Source organism: Mesoplodon bidens (assembly GCF_964165515.1).
Source record: "Mesoplodon bidens genome assembly, chromosome: 19".
NCBI classification, from domain to species: domain Eukaryota; kingdom Metazoa; phylum Chordata; class Mammalia; order Artiodactyla; family Ziphiidae; genus Mesoplodon; species Mesoplodon bidens.
In genome coordinates, this window is record NC_138179.1 from 37,443,886 (window position 1) to 37,460,996 (window position 17,111).

General features: G+C 42.5%; 1 protein-coding gene across 3 annotated transcripts; it reads right to left on the bottom strand.

Moving 5' to 3' along the window:
- Positions 1 to 91: 91 nt before the first annotated feature.
- Positions 92 to 17,107, bottom strand: VCF1 (VCP nuclear cofactor family member 1). 3 transcript variants are annotated; one of them, XM_081220295.1, is made up of 4 exons: positions 16,850 to 17,107; positions 12,447 to 12,546; positions 9,010 to 9,099; positions 92 to 1,193 (listed from the first exon to the last, which is right to left on the bottom strand). In XM_081220295.1, the coding sequence occupies exons 1-4, from the start codon at positions 17,068 to 17,070 to the stop codon at positions 957 to 959; spliced, it is 648 nt and encodes a 215-aa protein (XP_081076421.1). In that variant the 5' UTR covers positions 17,071 to 17,107; the 3' UTR covers positions 92 to 956. The 3 variants fall into 3 exon arrangements, with proteins under 3 accessions (XP_081076421.1, XP_081076422.1, XP_081076423.1); XM_081220296.1 differs by lacking the exon at positions 9,010 to 9,099; XM_081220297.1 differs by lacking the exons at positions 9,010 to 9,099; positions 12,447 to 12,546.
- Positions 17,108 to 17,111: the final 4 nt, after the last annotated feature.

Here is a 17,111-nt window from a genome sequence, read left to right on the forward strand (position 1 = left end):
GGGCCCCCTGGTTCCCGTTGGGGGTTAAGCATAAAATGAATCCTTGTCCAATAGTTTCACAACACGTGTGACTTCAGACTCCAGTTCAGAGAGCTTACACTGTGTCAGCCTTCACCAGCGCCTTAATTCTCGACACTACAAGGCGGAATTATCAGAGAGCACACACAAGCTGCTGCTGGACAAGTCTGTGAATAAGACAAAGTCATTTACGTTATTCCTTGACTGTCCGAACTGAGCAGTGTTTCCTAAGTCTGAGATGTAGGCTCTGGAGGAATAACGGTAACAAGTTTATCTGGGGATCCAAGGGTCTGAGAGACCTTCTCTCTGGAAATACAAATATATAACAGAGAGGACGGTTACCAGGGCGGGTGCTGACTTTATCATACAGTCCGACTGCAATCCGGTGGTTCTCCTGTCACAGAGGACAGAGTACTTTCAACAGGACATCTACATACTAAGAGGTAGTATGGCAATTAATTTCAGTGCAAGATTGAATCAAGCTTTCTATGTTTTGGAAAAAAACGTAGGTTTTTTCATGGAAAGTAGATACTCTTTACTAGTTTATTGAATTTAAAAAATTGAAGATCCCGTAAAATGAAAAGGCCTTTTTACAGAAAGTAGAATTTCTAAGTGACAGACCTGGAAATCAATCAGTCTGACTTGGACAAACTATGGGTGCAACACGCAGATGAGATTTCCTCCTCCTGTTGACTTGCCCTGGATTTGATACCCACCCTCAAAAGAATCCTATAAAAAACTGCTTCAAAGCCCCTTCGAAATCGCAATAGTGCAGCAAAACCACAAGTAAACAACGGCCTGTTAACCTGTTATTTCAAATATAGACTGAAAAGCCAACAGGCATCTTTTTGTGCAATTTTTTTTAAAACATCGTGAAGTTGAAGTATCCAATCTGCGCAGCGCGGTCCCTTCACAGAAGGCAAGAAAGTGCCGCCACATCATGTGGGAGGCCGTCCTCGGTGCTGCAGGCTGTGAAAGTGGGCCTCCTTCAGGGTCTGGTTGATGTGGAAGTACGGGCTTTGGCACAGCGCGGACGGCACGGGCGCGGGCTGCGGGCCGTGGGGGCTGGACCGGGCGGTGGGGTGGCCTGAGCCGCTCTCCGGCCCGCTGGCGCGGTCCGGGCTGTTGATGCTGCTGCCGCTGCCGCTGCTCCCGCCACTGTCGCTGCTCGAAGACTGGAACGGGGGAAAAAGACACGGCATCACGGTTAGGCTGTTCGGGGTCTTAGGAGCTTAACGGGGGTTTAACTTCAAATACCCTCTTTAGGACTGTTTTTCCTATTCAGTTTGAGGAGGATCAGCATGAAAACATACACTGGGTTTTAGAGTTGACGAGGCATATTCACTAAGGTATTTCGTTCCGTCCGCACACCTACCCCGTGAAATCGAGTGGGGTGATGACCCAACACCCCCCCGCCACCAGGAAGAGGCAGGGTCCGGACTCCAGCACGGCCCCTCCGACCGCAAATCCCTTCCACTACATCTTAATTCCTTGAAGCATCTTCCCTGCTTGCTTTTACCACGCGTTCCAATCATTTGCAATAATCACAGACGGGAGTTCTCAGCCTCCAAAGGGAAGCATCAGTCATTGGTACAGGGTATGAAACAGGTGTCCTCGTAATGAGTAAGGTGGCTTCTGGGCACAAGTGAGAATTCTGACAGCTTTGTGGTTATCATGGGCACAAAACTGTATTCTCTGAAGGCAGAACACATATTCTGAAAGACTTTTTTTTTAATTGAAGTATAGTTGCCGTACAATATAAGTTACAGGTGTGCAATATACTGATTCACAATTTCTAAAGGTTATATCTCATCTATAGTTATTATAACATATTGGCTACCCTCCCTGTGTTGAACAGTATATCCTTGTAGCTTATTTTATACCTAGTAGTTTGTACTATCCTGAAAGACTTGAATATACTTCTTGTAGAGTTATATTAGCATTTTTGCAGTTCGGTATGTGTATGCATGTGCATACGTGCACACATGTGCCTAATTTTCTGTTTAATATCCCTCATGTTACTTGGTGTCTTAGTCATCTTGAAGAAGCTACTCAGAGTTCCCTGGTAAGAGTCATTCTCAGAAATCTTCCTTCCGATGCTAGGACCTTCAAAGGGAAGGCAATGGTAAGGATGGATCCTTTTCCGAATTACAGTATTTGACTATTTCTAATAAATGGCAACCCCAATAACTTGATTAACGGCACACTTCTCTATCTACAACTCAACACAATATTGTGCTCGAAGGAATCGATGCTGAGACATTTAGAATTCTAGAGGTTAATGATCTGGTGTATAACTTTAAAAAATTTTACCCTTTGATACTTCTAAATCTATATTCCCTTATACAAAAACACTGGTTTTGAAATGCCTGCTTACGACTGTGTGAAATCTACATGTAAGGAAAAAGACTGGCAAGAAGCAGATCATAGTAGTTACGTTACAATGGAGGGATTATAGTTGGTGATTTTTTCTACCCTTTACTGCAACTTTTTGCAATGTGGTTATTATCTATTTTCATTATAAAAGTAAATGTATAAATAAAATGTTGTTTCCAGATAGATACTTTAAAAGTGATTTTTAAAATACTAGTTCTATCCATTTTTTGATCAAAAGTTATACCTAACAGTATGTACATAAATAAACTTATCTAAAATGGCAAAGAAAGCAATGTTCACGAAAGGCATCCAGTCTTAACACTTGAACCAAGAATTATCACGGTCCATAGGTCATTTGGAGGCACTTACACTTAACAGCTGACTTAGCCCACTGCCCGCAGGTAGTAGGAGACAACCTATCTATCTTCTTTTAAAAAAAAAAAAACTGATGAAAGTATTATAATGGGCTGAATAAGGTCAGATGGCAGGGTTAACCATTATTAAGGTTATGGAAAGGACCATTATTTCCTTTTAACCCTAAAAGCATAAAACCAAATTTTAAGTCTCTATCAGAGCCTTAAGATATATGAAGAAGTAAATCATTTTGTCTTATAAAACGAAAAAACTCCAGACGGAAAAAATTGTATTTCCCCTGCTTAGTGGAGCTTCTCTGTATCAGCAGCAATAAAGACTTAAGTGAAAGCCAATTCAAAAACAAAAGTTGTGTTCCATAAAAGTCTCCCCTAACCTAGCGCAGAAATCAGCTAGAACTGCCGCTGGCACAGCCGGTGAGGCCGCTACTCGGGTGACGAGCAAGTCACCACACTGGGTAGGAGGCCCACCACACAGAGCACTCTGTCTCCTCTCAGTCTGTTTTCTTTCCTGTTTCTCGTTACAGGTACCGTCTGAAAATTAAGGCAAGAACTAGAACCTGTTTCTAGTAACTCAAGTTTCCATCTCAAATTATATTGATTTCACACTGTAACAGCAAAGGTGACACTATTCTGAGAAAAGATAAAAATTCTTTAAAATAAACAGGTTAAGAAAGATTGCTGTACAATAACTGTTAAAAAGGAGAGGGAGACAAATACACCTGCAATTTCTAGTCCATTTTAAGGATCTTGTAACTCAGATTTTTTTTTTTTTAATTTTTATTTATTTATTTATTTATGGCTGTGTTGGGTCTTCGTTTCTGTGCGAGGGCTTTCTCTAGTTGTGGCAAGCGGGGGCCACTCCTCATCGCGGTGCGCGGGCCTCTCACTATCACGGCCTCTCTTGTTGCAGAGCACAGGCTCCAGACGCGCAGGCTCAGTAATTGTGGCTCACAGACCCAGTTGCTCTGCGGCATGTGGGATCCTCCCAGACCAGGGCTCGAACCAGTGTCCCCTGCATTGGCAGGCAGATTCTCAACCACTGCGCCACCAGGGAAGCCCCTGTAACTCAGATTTTTAAAGACACGTATAAAAATGTTTAGTGTAGCCCTGTCTACAATAGCTAAAAATGGGAAACAACCTAAATGTCTAAAAATAGGAAAACTGGGACTTCCCTAGTGGCGCAGTGGTTAAGAATCCGCCTGCCAATGCAGGGGACATGGGTTCGAGCCCTGGTCTGGGAAGATCCCACATGCCGCAGAGCAACTAAGTCCATGCGCCACAACCACTGAGCCTGCGCTCTAGAGCCCGCGAGCCACAACTACTGAGCCTGCGTGCTGCAACTACTGAGGCCTGTGTGCCTAGAGCCCATGCTCCGCAACAAGAGAAACCACCGCAGTGAGAAGCCCGCGCACCACAACGAAGAGTAGCCCCTGCTCGCCGCAGCTAGAGAAAGCCCGCGCACAGCAACAAAGACCCGACGCAGCCAAAAGTAAAATAAATAAATAAATAAATAAACGTATTTTAAAAAATAATAAACTAAAAATAGGGAAACTGGTTAAACTATGGTATATGTATATAAAGTGTAATACATGAATTATAATCCATAACGATGAAATTCTATTCTGCTGGTAACAGTGAGGATAAGAGATATACATACACCAAGGTAGAAAGAGATCTTTAACATTTCTTTTATAGGTTACAAAACAACGTATAGTAGGTCCACTGGTTTTTTAAGTGTTTTCTTTAATGTATACATATATGTACACCAAAAATATTCTGGAAGGATACACATGCCAAAATATTTAGAATTTGGACCTCCTACTTTTAAAAAAAAACTTTATTTTCTATAGCTTCTACAAAAAATACTTCTTTTGAGGGCAAAATACAGTCATGAGTAAGAGAACTAAAGAGTGCTACTACAAAAGAGAGTAAGGTCTCCAGTCACTCGTAGCTTCAAGACTGAGACTTAAAGAAAACATTGACACTGTCAGTAAGATTTTAGGAAGGCTGTTTGCCTCCCGTGACAGCTTAAGAACCCCTAAACTGCTTCAGCTGACTCTAGCAGACAGCAGGCCGATGATGCTTTTAGACTAAGAAGGGAGAACCTATACAGAACCTGGGAATCTGGGTGAACACACTTTACACGTTATTTTAATACACATAAAACATTACACCCTACTGTCATTAAAGGTAAGAACAATGCATCTCTTTCAAAGGTGCACTGGTTCCTATTTTCATCCTACTCAGACCGGTCTTGGCGTTATCGAGGGGCTTTAGGGAATATCTCACCATCTACGGATGGACAAGCAGAAACCAGCAGAATAAAAGCAAGCAGTGCAATGTGCTAAGGGTAATTGTTCTGTGAAACTTCTCTTCAGTGATGCACAAGTATATTTGGTACGTACTGGGTAACAAAATATGGCATTTCTGTGGGACCGGGTCAAAAAGTTTGAAAGTTACTGAAATGGGTCTTAACGCTGTCAGCCATCAGTGGTCTAACTTTGTGGGATAAAGGAAAGACCATTATTTCCTTTTAACCCTAAAAGCATAAAACCAAATTTTAAGTCTCTATCAGAGCCTTAAGATGTATGAAGAAGTAAATCGTTTTGTCTTATAAAACCAAAAAACTCGAGATGGAAAAAATTGTATTTCCCGTGCTTAGTGGAGCTTCTCTGTATCAGATTGCTTGGGGGGCAGAGATGAAGAGAAGGGAGAAGTATTAGAGCTTTCAGGAGCCTTGAGAGAAGGTAGAGCAGATAAAGGCAGAAGAACATGCACTGTCTTTAGAAGAAAGAATATATATAAATCATGGAGCAGAGGGCAGACAAGTTGAAGTTCATTTTCTTAGTCCAAAGGGCTCAAATCATACAGCAGAGGTAAAGAGCTCCTGACTCCTCAGCTAGGCCTGCCCTGAATTTTATTTCCCCAGGGTGTGAAGTCAGTTTAAGAGAGAGCCCATTTATACCCATGGTAGAAACAAAATAGCTCTAAAGACACTTTCTACTAATAACCTTTAGAAAGTCCCCCAGGTGGGATTGTTACTGAGTCTCTGCTTCCTAAAAAGAGAGCCAGAGTATATGTGTATACTTATTACCTAGAGCTGGATGCTTTCTGTTAAGTTAGAAAAGCAGATCAACAACGTATTTTATTTTCTTTTAAGCCCCAGCTTCCCCTCACATCCATCTCCCCATCCAGTGGTGCTTTTAAATTTACGGGAGCCTCAAACGAAAAAAGAAATCTTGCTCATTGTATCACACACTCCATCCCTGGAGTCAGAATGAAGTTCACCCTAAGGCCACTGCAGAATCTGAATTAAGTGCAGGGGATGATCCTAGCCAAGTCTATCAGAGCTTCTAATGTAAAACTCTGTGCTTCCAAAGTGCCCAGTGATTTAAGAGAGCTCCAGGTCTGCTAATACCAGTGAGACCATAAGACTCCAAATGCATTCAGTGGGCTAATTAAAACCACTTTTTAAATATGCAAGGGAAGAAAATACAGATGGTCACTTTTCTGTGTCAATGAGTAAATGGCATATCCTTACAAGATAAAGTTGGACCACGTCGGGCTTCCCTGGTGGCACAGTGGTTGAGAGTCCACCTGCCGATGCAGGGGACACGGGTTCGTGCCCCGGTCCGGGAAGATCCCACATGCCGCGGAGCGGCTGGGCCCGTGAGCCGTGGCCGCTGAGCCTGTGCATCCGGAGCCTGTGCTCCACAACGGGAGAGGCCACAGCAGTGAGAGGCCCGCGTACCGGAAAAAAAAAAAAAAAATTGGACCACGTCATCTGTTTGAAGTTTCTGCCTAAAAACATGTATGTATTCTCATTACTAAACAGATAACTTTCAGGTTCTATATGAAACTGCTTAGGGTAGCTTTTCTTGCTGTGAGTTGATGCAACATATTACAAATATTTCAAGGACTTGAACTGTGAGCAAAGTTTCTAAAGACGGACACTACAAATTAGGTTAACTTTTTTTTTTTTCTATATAAGATGCTTTTTATTGGCTGTATATGATTTAATCATGTAGATATTTCACAGTTTAATTTACAGTTCTCTGCTGGTAGATTGTGTTTTTTTTTTTTTTGCTTTATAACAAATTTAATCAGTTATACATATACATATGTTTCCATATCCCCTCCCTTTCGCGTCTCCCTCCCACCCTCCCTATCCCACCCCTCCAGGCGGTCACAAAGCACCGAGCTGATCTCCCTGTGCTATGCGGCTGCTTCCCACTAGCTATCTACCTTACGTTTGGTAGTGTATATATGTCCATGTCGCTCTTTCACTTTGTCACAGCTTACCCTTCCCCCTCCCCATATCCTCAAGTCCATTCTCTAGTAGGTCTGTGTCTTTATTCCTGTCTTACCCCTATAGGTTAACTTTTGAAAGGACTGTTCCTGCATTTGAATGGATCTTTTGAGAAGTTAATTTAATAGTTAATTTGCTACAGGGTTTTAAACACACAACCTTAACACCTTACCCCAGAATCTGCCAAAACAGTTTTGTCTGTCAGGCTGGTCCTACTACCAGGACAGATTAATGATGAGAATGAGCAAAAACAAAGAGTGTTAAAATACCTTCTTTAAATATTCCCAGGGTCATCTAAATTCAGTGCTTAAAAAAAAAAAATCACCTAACATACTGCCAATTCTTATCAGTTAAAACAAATGGATTTATAGAATCCTAATTTTAATGATACATGGATTCCCCTGGTTCTGTAATGTTTTTATCTGACATGCATCTACACTCCAACTAAGAATACCCTTGGGATTTTAGAGTTATGCCATCGAAGATTTTCCCTTCTAGTAGCCACACGAAAAAAGACAGAGACTGTTCCAATTAAGCCATCTCTGTTTCATTTCCACATCTTCTCGCTCTCTACTTGCTGTTACTTCATAGTGATCTAAAAAATCAAAACAGTCTTGGTAAGTTAAAGGTATTTTTTAAAAGTTGGGGTTTTTGTATTTTAAAAAGGTACTGCTTTTGTTCACTCAGGCAGCAGTACTTCTTATAAGGCATATACCTGCATACCAGAAGCCAGATTTACTGGAAGTGTCTAATGTAATTTGTAGATAAAGATATTCAAGCTGAAAATAAAGAGCATTATTCCTACAAGTGAAGCTACAATTCAAACCAAAACGGCCAGCCTAAGAAAATGCGTTTAAATAAGTTAAATCTAGCTAGTTTTTACCCATCCAATAACTGTCTGAGGTCAGGGAATGGAGCTACCTTTGTAAAGGACCCAACAGGAAGATGCAGAGTGACAAATCACTTCACTGCTTGCTCACCAGAGAGAAAAACGAAACTGCCTTAGACGTTAACTACCAGGAATCATCTAGAATGCCTTTCAAAAAACTTTTTTAGGGTTTCCCTGGTGGCGCAGTGGTTGAGAGTCCGCCTGCCGATGCAGGGGACGCGGATTCGTGCTCCGGTCTGGGAGGGTCCCACTTGCCGCGGAGCGGCTGAGCCCGTAAGCCATGGCCGCTGAGCCTGCACGTCCGGAGCCTGTGCTCCGTGGCGGGAGGGGCCACAACAGTGAGAGGCCCACGTACCGCAAAAGAAAAAAAACAAACAAAAAAAACTGTAAATTATATCTCAATTTAAAAACCAGTATCCTAAGGCTCACAAGGCATTAAATCTAAGTCACTGGAGTTAAAATTCAAGATCTTCAATGCAAACACAGATTCAAGTTTTGAAAAAAACCACTAGACCCCAATTTCCTTACTTTTTGTAGCTAGAAATCTAAAACTGCTTTCTAGCTAATACCATGTCATAGCATTTACTCAGAAAAATATTTTCCAGCTAAAAGACAGAGGGAGGAAAATTATTCTTCTCTGTTCCTATGATTCAAGAGAAGTCTAGAACCTAGTGGCCCTGGGTATATGTAGCAAAGTCCCTCAGAGCTTCCGATCTGTCTTCTGGGAGGCCGCACACACCGTGGGCAGGAGCCCGCAGCTCACACTCAGATTCTGGGGCTCCCCAGTCTGCCTCTCACCAGCTATGTATCTTTGGGGAAGGGACTTTATTGTTCTGTGCCCCAATTTTTCCATCTGAAAAGCAGAGATCATAATAACCACCAAACTGACAGGAAGAAAATGTACAAGTAGATTCAAAGTTTCTCTTTACATAACTAATCTGGCAAGTCGGTTCACATTCTTCAGTTCACATTCTTCAGCTTCCTAGAATCTAGGGAAAAAAGAGGCCCATACTATCTCCATTTTACAGATAAACATGACTTACTTGTGGCACAGTTTGAGATAATTCAAACACCTCGTGTCTTATTTCCCAGTACTTGCCAACGTTATCACATTTAGGAGAAAAAGGTGAGTTCTGGAAATTAATTATAAATAACAGTTTTAAATCTCTCTTACAATGAAAACAAACTTCCAAATGAAAGTTCTTTATGTTACAAGAAAAAAATTCTAAACTTAAGTATCTCAAGAAAGACATAGGAGGGGCTTGCCTGGTGGCGCAGTGGTTAAGAATCCGCCTGCCAATGCAGGGGACACGGGTTTGAGCCCTGGTCCGGGAAGATCCCACATGCTGTGGAGCAACTAAGCCCGTGCGCCACAACTATTGAGCCTGCGCTCTACAGCCTGCGAGCCACAACTACTGAGCCTGCGTGCTGCAACTACTGAGGCCCGTGCACCTAGAGCCCGTGCTCCGCAACAAGACAAGCCCCTGCAATGAGAAGCCTGCACACCACAACGAAGAGTGGCCCTCGCTCACCACAACTAGAGAAAGCCCACGCACAGCAACGAAGACCCAACACAGCCAAAAATAAATAAATAAATAAATGAAATGAAAAAATAATAAAATAAATAAATGAAGACACAGGAAATGGCTCCTCTTAACTTAGTCTCTTAAGGAAACTTACCCCGTTGGCCCTACCTTAGAATTAAAAGATACCGTTTTCATTAACAATACACTTTGTCATGTAAATTAATAAAATTAAGAATCCACTAGTAATGACATGTTTTATTATTTCCCCCTTTATACACAATTGTCAACAAGCAGCCAAATGTCGCTAAACTGGATATTTTTATGCTATAAACATAATGACCTACTCCAGTGGTCACGATTCAATTATTCAGTACTTAACTTTCCATTTTAAAGTTTTCTCCTGCCCTTTGCTGCTCTAGTTCTCCCTGGGTTCACTCAGACTCATGACTCGAGGGGAGGGGGAGGGATAAATTGGGAGACTGGGGCTGACATAAACACACTACTATATATAAAAGGGATAGCTAATAAGAATCTACTGTATAGCACAGGGAACTCTACTCAATACTCTAATGACCTATATGGGAACAGAATTTTTAAAAAGTAGATATATGTGTATGTACAACTGAATCACTTTGCTGTATAGCAGAAACTAACACAACATTGTAAATGAACTATACTCCAATAAAAATTAATTTTAAAAAAAAAGACTCATTACTCGACAGCACCAGACGCCGGTAAATGTGCTGAAATGGAGGGTCAGGGGGTTGTGACTGCCCGTGAGGGATCTACTGGTGAGTTCAGATTACCACAACAGGTAAAAAGTACCTGTATTGACTGTTACTTATCATAAGGGCAATCCAGTCCATCCTTCAGACTAATGATTACAGAGTGGTTTAACCACTGAATTTCTTTGGACAAGTAAGAACCAGACATGTGAACCCACAAGTTGAATAACAATACACTGTTTTCTTCTGTGAGAAGAAGAAAGGTATTAGGGAGTGAAGGTCATTCCCTACAAACAGCAATTAAAACAAACCAAGGGCTTCCCTGGTGGCGCAGTGGTTGAGAGTACGCCTGCCGATGCAGGGGACGCGGGTTCGTGCCCCGGTCCGGGAAGATCCCACATGCCGCGGAGCTGCTGGGCCCGTGAGCCATGGCCGCTGGGCCTGCGTGTCCGGAGCCTGTGCTCCGCAACGGGAGAGGCCACAACAGTGAGAGGCCCGTGTACCGCAAAAAACAAAACAAAACAAAACAAAAACCAAAACTGTAATACTAAGGAGTATTACTCAAAATAAGAGATCAGAAATGTTTGATTTTTTTAAAAATGACAATTTATACTCCTGTTCTCAAACATCAAAATTGTACATATAGGGGAAAAAGATCGTACATATAGGGGAAAAAGATCAATACAAAAAAGATCTACTGTACATTTGAACTAATGCAAACATCATATAGCAGGACTGACGTACAGACACAAGTAAAGAAATATTCAGGGGCTTCCCTGGTGGCACAGTGGTTGAGAGTCCGCCTGCCGATGCAGGGGACACGGGTTCGTGCCCCGGTCCGGGAGGATCCCACATGCTGCGGAGCAGCTGGGCCCGTAAGCCATGGCCACTGGGCCTGCACGTCTGGAGCCTGTGCTCCGCAACGGGAGAGGCTACAACAGTGAGAGGCCCGCATACCGCAAAAAAAAAAAAAAGAAAAAAAGAAGAAGAAATATTCAGGGTGATACTGTGAAAGTAATCACCACATAGTCTTTTTAATGAATAGTCTTATAACTCAAAAGAATAACGGAGACTCAATTCTGTTAGTTTTATCATTAGATGTTCATGGTAGCCTCTAATCTTTGGTTTTCTTCCAAAGAAAAAAGAGATTCCCTAGTTTAACCAAAAGCTCAATTACTTTTCTGTTAATCTTAAGGGAGAAAAAAAAAAACCCAAAGAAAAAAAAGGTGATAGGAAGATTTAAAAGGGGGGGATAAAAGCTATAGAAATTTAAGTCTCCACATAAAAGGATCTAGTCTGCACTGGTGCATCAACTGCTCCTGAATGAGTATTACCTACGTGACAGTTACTGATTTTTTTCTCCGTGAGGGAATTACTTTGGATTTCTGGTAAAGACTGGATATAGGTCAAATCCTATTACTGAGAACTAATTAAAGTACAAATTACTTTGGCTGTGGAAGAACTGTGATCTATGGAATTCTACTTTAAGTGATGAGGCTAGGGCTTAGGAATCTTTGCCACTGAGGAGTTTCTCTCTTAGGGTGACAACTGTTAAGGGTCAAATCTTTAGGTGCATAATTTAATAGCAGCATTCTTTCAGTGTCAGCTTCCTTGCCCCACTGCAGACCAGGTGCTCAAGTGCACAGGAGGCATACTGAAGCACCCAGGAAACCAAAGTTGAAACCAAAGTTTGAACTTTCCCCTTTCCCCTCTCACCCCACTCCACTCTGCTTCCCACAGGTGCTCTTTTCAGAACAACATAATGAAAACATAAACACAATTAAAAATAGGACTTTGCATACACATACGTTATATATTCCGAATGCTTGTACGGTTTCTCTTAAAAACATGGAAAGCTTATCTTTAAGAGACATGGAAGCAGCAAAATATACTTGTCTTAAGGACAATTAATGTTTAGAAACGATTAGACAATAAGCTGGCTTCTGAAATACCAAATAGGGGTTCAAAGATGGGCTTTCAAAGGTCCATAAAACTTCTAACATACAAATTCTGGGGTGTGTGTATAGGCTGTTTTGCTGGGGAGAGGGTGTGTAGCTTCCTCAAAAAGGCCATGACTCAAAAAAAAAAAAAAAAAAAAAAGAGGTTAAAAACACTGCAATCAAATAAGATCACTTTTCTTTATTCAAAAAAATTTGAATTACACGGAAGTAACTGGGTTATTTAGCTCAAGCAATGAAAACAGCAGATACTCTGGACCACACTTCCTACCTCTGTGTCCCAGGAATCGTGAAAGACAGGGTTTCTACTACTCCTTTTGGTCTGTGGGGGGAGATGGTGGTCTTCTTCACTGCCATTCCTTCTCCTTTTCCTGAAATTAAATCACAAGGAGAAAAAAAAAAAAAATCAACAATTGACCTTCTGGACACTTCAAACTGTAAACCATGACAACATATAAATTTGCCCTCTTGCCTGAAAAAAGATAAATCATCATATGATATCCCAATAGGTTAAAAAAAAAAAGTTAGAAGTACACCGTCGCCAGGCACGAAGACCAAAAATATAAAAGAGCAGCAGTATGGTCGAGCTTAAATTAGTAAAACTCATTTCTAAAAAAAAAGCCTGACAATGTGAAATGCCTGCTGGGAACAAATAAGATCAGGAAGACGTTCCGGACTAAGCTCTCAAACTCCACCTAATTAATGTGACCTTTTCCTACATTTCCTGAAGTTACGATTCCAAGTTACCTAATTTTACTCCTGTCCGTATGACAACACCTAAGACGGGAGTGACTGCCTTTGCCTATTTACACTTAAAATCCTTATAAAAATGGTGCTACACAGGAAGAGCATAGAGGTTCTGGTAGCCTCTAATCTTTCATTTTCTTTCATCCCTGATTTTCCCCCAATTATCACATTAACACAAAACCTCTCTGCCCTCTAATCTTTCATTTTCTTTCATCCCTGATTTTTCCCCAATTATCACATTAACACAAAACCTCTCTGCCCTCTAACATATTAAATTACCTTTCTGGACAATCACTGGAAAGGCTGCTCCTGGACACATTAACTTGATGATTCTGGCTACACCACCTGGTATTACGAGAAGTTACTTCACCAGGTTGTTACTGTGACCAGATTGTTACTGTGAGATTGTAGCACCAGCCACTTAAAATGTCCAGGTTTCAAGAAAAATCACGCATATTTCTCAGTCAAGTGTTCTGAGATGTACAAGAAAGACAAAATTTGTATGTTTTCTATGCAAGAATCAAGTGCTATCAGGACTTCCAAACCCCAGTTAGAAATCAGAAATAAATTAAAGGAGGTATAATTTTAAGTCAAATTACATGGAACTGTGGTGTCCAATACAGTAGCCACGAGACATATTTGTTAAGTTGAATTAATTAAGATTAAATAAAATTTGAAACCCAGTCCCTTGATCACGCTGGCTACACTTCCAGTGTTCAGTGGCCACCCATAGCTAGTGGCGACTGTATGGGACCGCACAGATATAGGATGTTCCTACCACTGTAGAAAATTCTACTGGGCAGTGCTGGCTAGAGGCCAATTTATACAAAGCAGCACAATCTATTATAATGAAAACTCTTCAGAGTTCAAGTTTCTATAGCTAGAGGGTAAAAGAGCTTTTTGGAAAGTACTGAATTTGATCATACAGTATCTTCTATACAGTTATACTTTCTATGTGAGTAGGGTGGCTTACTGTGGTAGGCCCTTAACCCTAAGGCTGAGTTGAGGTCTGGACATCGGAGAAACTTTAAGTTATCACCCCGAGCTCGATCCTCTGTACTTGTGAAGACATCTAACATTATTAATGAACGAGCATGGATCCAGTTTAGGCTTGGAATGATAAAGAACGGGTGTGCGGTTCTGATAAAGCATTAACCAACTTGCAGAGGGCTACACCATTTACCTCATTCTGAGACTCAGTTGCTTATGAAAGAAGATCTCCTTATCTTTCTCTCAGGGGGTTAGATCTTATCCTGAAGTACTGGAGGTTAAAAACTAGATAAATATCAGGTTTTAATCATCATAAATGGATGTGGTAGTTGGACCAAGAAATTGCTACGTTCGCTCTAAGATGACCACTTACAGAGCACGCGCAAAGAGGAACTCGTTTGACGACAGCGTGTTGGTCCCCAAACTCCTCCTTTATCAGCATGCCAACAGCTGATTGTGCCTGGGCTGCTGAGTCACTCCAACCAAACTCATGAGCCTGACCCAAACTTTCCAATTTCCTCTTTTATAATGGGGGATAAGATACATCTTTCTAGCGACAAGACTATCAACGTCAAGAGGATAGGCTGGTTTTGAAGTTTTCAATTAAACTCTGGGAGAGTCTCATGAAATATCCCTGCCTCATAATCAGTTGATTTCTCCAGGTACCCGAATCATCTCTTTGGCCCCCTGGGAGTCCTCTCCTTTGCACGGCACTGGATTAAGGATGAGCCCTACCTGTTCTTCATTCTCCTTTCTCTAAGCTCTGTGCAGATTTCATCCTTGAAACATGTCTCTTTCAACAACATTATTAATAACTGTCAAAACTACAGCTTCATGCTTAACCCCATCCACACAATCAGTCAGATTGTAACTTTTAACATTAATGCCATAGACCACGTTATAATTTGAGCAGCCACCCTATAACTGATTACATTCTCCCTAGCCATCTAGTTACAGATTATTGTTTAGCACCTGTTACTTCTAAGGATGGCAGAAATACATCACTTTTCCTCATTTCACTTCTCTCCAATCTTCCTGTCATCTCCTAGAGACCAAGCATAGAAGAAATCCTAGGGTACAGAGACTAGTGGTTTTCAATTTTTTTTTAAAAAAGTAACAGAACTCTTTCATCCTACCAAAAAAAAAAAACCCCTCTATTTCCATAAGAGATAAAGGATCTGTTTTAAAGTCGAAGACTCCCTCCCACAAACCCACCCCTCTTGCAGTTTGAAAAACCACCGTCTTAGACCAACCCTTCATCTTAAAGTTGAGGAAACAGATCCAGAGACCAGAACTGACTTGGAGATGCTAAGACAGCTAGAGCTGGTCCATCATACTCCACGACACACGGGTGCAGAGAAACCTCTGCCAAATCAAACGACTTCTTTTATAGTAATGAAGTTACCATGTTGAGATTGTGTGAATTAGATAAAAAGAATCTGTTACTAGTATAAACACATTCAGATTACCCGTGTATAGCACAGAATAAAAGAAATATTTTTCTAAGAAATATTTCGACTTTTTCAGATATGTGAGACATCCCAAGGGACCACTGGAAGTACAAACTGGGTTTGGGAAGTAAAAAAATGGCAGTTAGATCAGGCTTACTGTACCTAAGGATCCTGTGACTAATTCCAGTAGCAAGTTGGTACACATGGCCCCTAATTTCAAATTTAGTCCACTCTTCTTTAATATACAAGTAGAGGCTTTATGCCCCACTCACTGCATGACCCAAGTCAATATGCAGAAGTTTGGAGAACCCTAGATTTTCGCTATTGGCCCAAATAACTTCAGGGTGCTTCCGAGAATCTCAATGCCATGAATTTACCATGCTCCAGAGTAGGGTCCTTGTGGAAAGACTGTCAATTACATTCAAAGCCAATGGAAACACAGAAAGACAAGAAAAGATCCAGCATAATCTACCAAGGCAATCCTATCTTATTCACTTAAGCCTCACTGAGATTTTACAGAATAAAGGAAAAGAGCGGTGAACCTCGAAAGACCCACTGAGCTCTCTAAATCTTTTTTCATCACAAATATGAAAGATTGAACTTGCTGATCTACAGTTCTCAGTTCAAACTCCACGATGAGGGATTTTTCTAATTTCGAATAAAGCCGATCCTCTTCATTCTGGGGTACAATCTCAACTTTCTCCTCCCCACCTGTTTACAAGGGGAAATAAGGGGGAAAAAAAGAAAAAGAAAAATCGCAGCTTGGTCCGGATTGTCCTCAGTCCGTGTCAAGGAATCATAACACCCCCTAAATTAAGACCCGGGCCTAGGCTCGGAGAAAAAGTAGTGCATCACGACAGAATCCTACCTCCCGCCTTCCGAGTCAAACGGCTCCGCATTCAAACAGTTTAGAATCCTGCCTGTTCTTAATGCTACAGCCGAGAGAGGATCCACAAGCCAGTTTGGTCCTCGGCCCTTCTGTGTTCACAACCGCCCAGGACACAAGTTCTTCGGTCTAACCTAACCCTTTCCTGCTGCGGGGTTAAGCCCAAGCCTTCTTTCTGACCTTGGGGAGACCAGCTCCCCGCCCCGTCCTCTCACAGACGCCCTAGGGGCTCCTCTCGAAGATCAGACATTCCTCCCATCCCCCTACCTTCCTAAATTTAGGACAGGGAAGCTTTAGGGCCATCGTCTCTCTTCCGGGACCGATCAGACTTCATTCCAAATAGGGAAAGATGGGGGGAAAAGATGGGGTCGAGAGAAACCTGGGCCCTGGGAAGTCACTCCTTCAGCGCCCCCAGGGACCAGGTACCCGATCACCCGCGCATCCCGCTCCCCTCCTCCCCCGGACTGCAAAACACCCAGATGGAGACCTGCCGGGCCCACGCTTGCTCGGACCCCGCGTCACGCGCCCCCTCGGCTCCAACCCCCAAGACACAGCAACCGGCGAGGGGCTGGAAAGGAAGAGGGTCCCCTGCGGTCTCACCTGGGGCGGAGGCGCTCGCTCATGTTAGCTGATGGAGGCGAGCGACGCGGCGCCGCTCCGTGAAGAGAGAAAACAGAGGGTGTTGGGTTCCGGCGGCCGCCACGCCCACACCCTGGGGCCTTGGCTCTCACCGCGGCTCCGGTGGAAGCGGCCGGCGGTGAGTACCCCTCTGTGGGACCCGTACCACCTCTACTTCCGGCGTCTGCTCCGCGCCCCCCCATGTCGCAGCCGCCGTGGTACCGCCCACCCGCGGCTGCGCAGT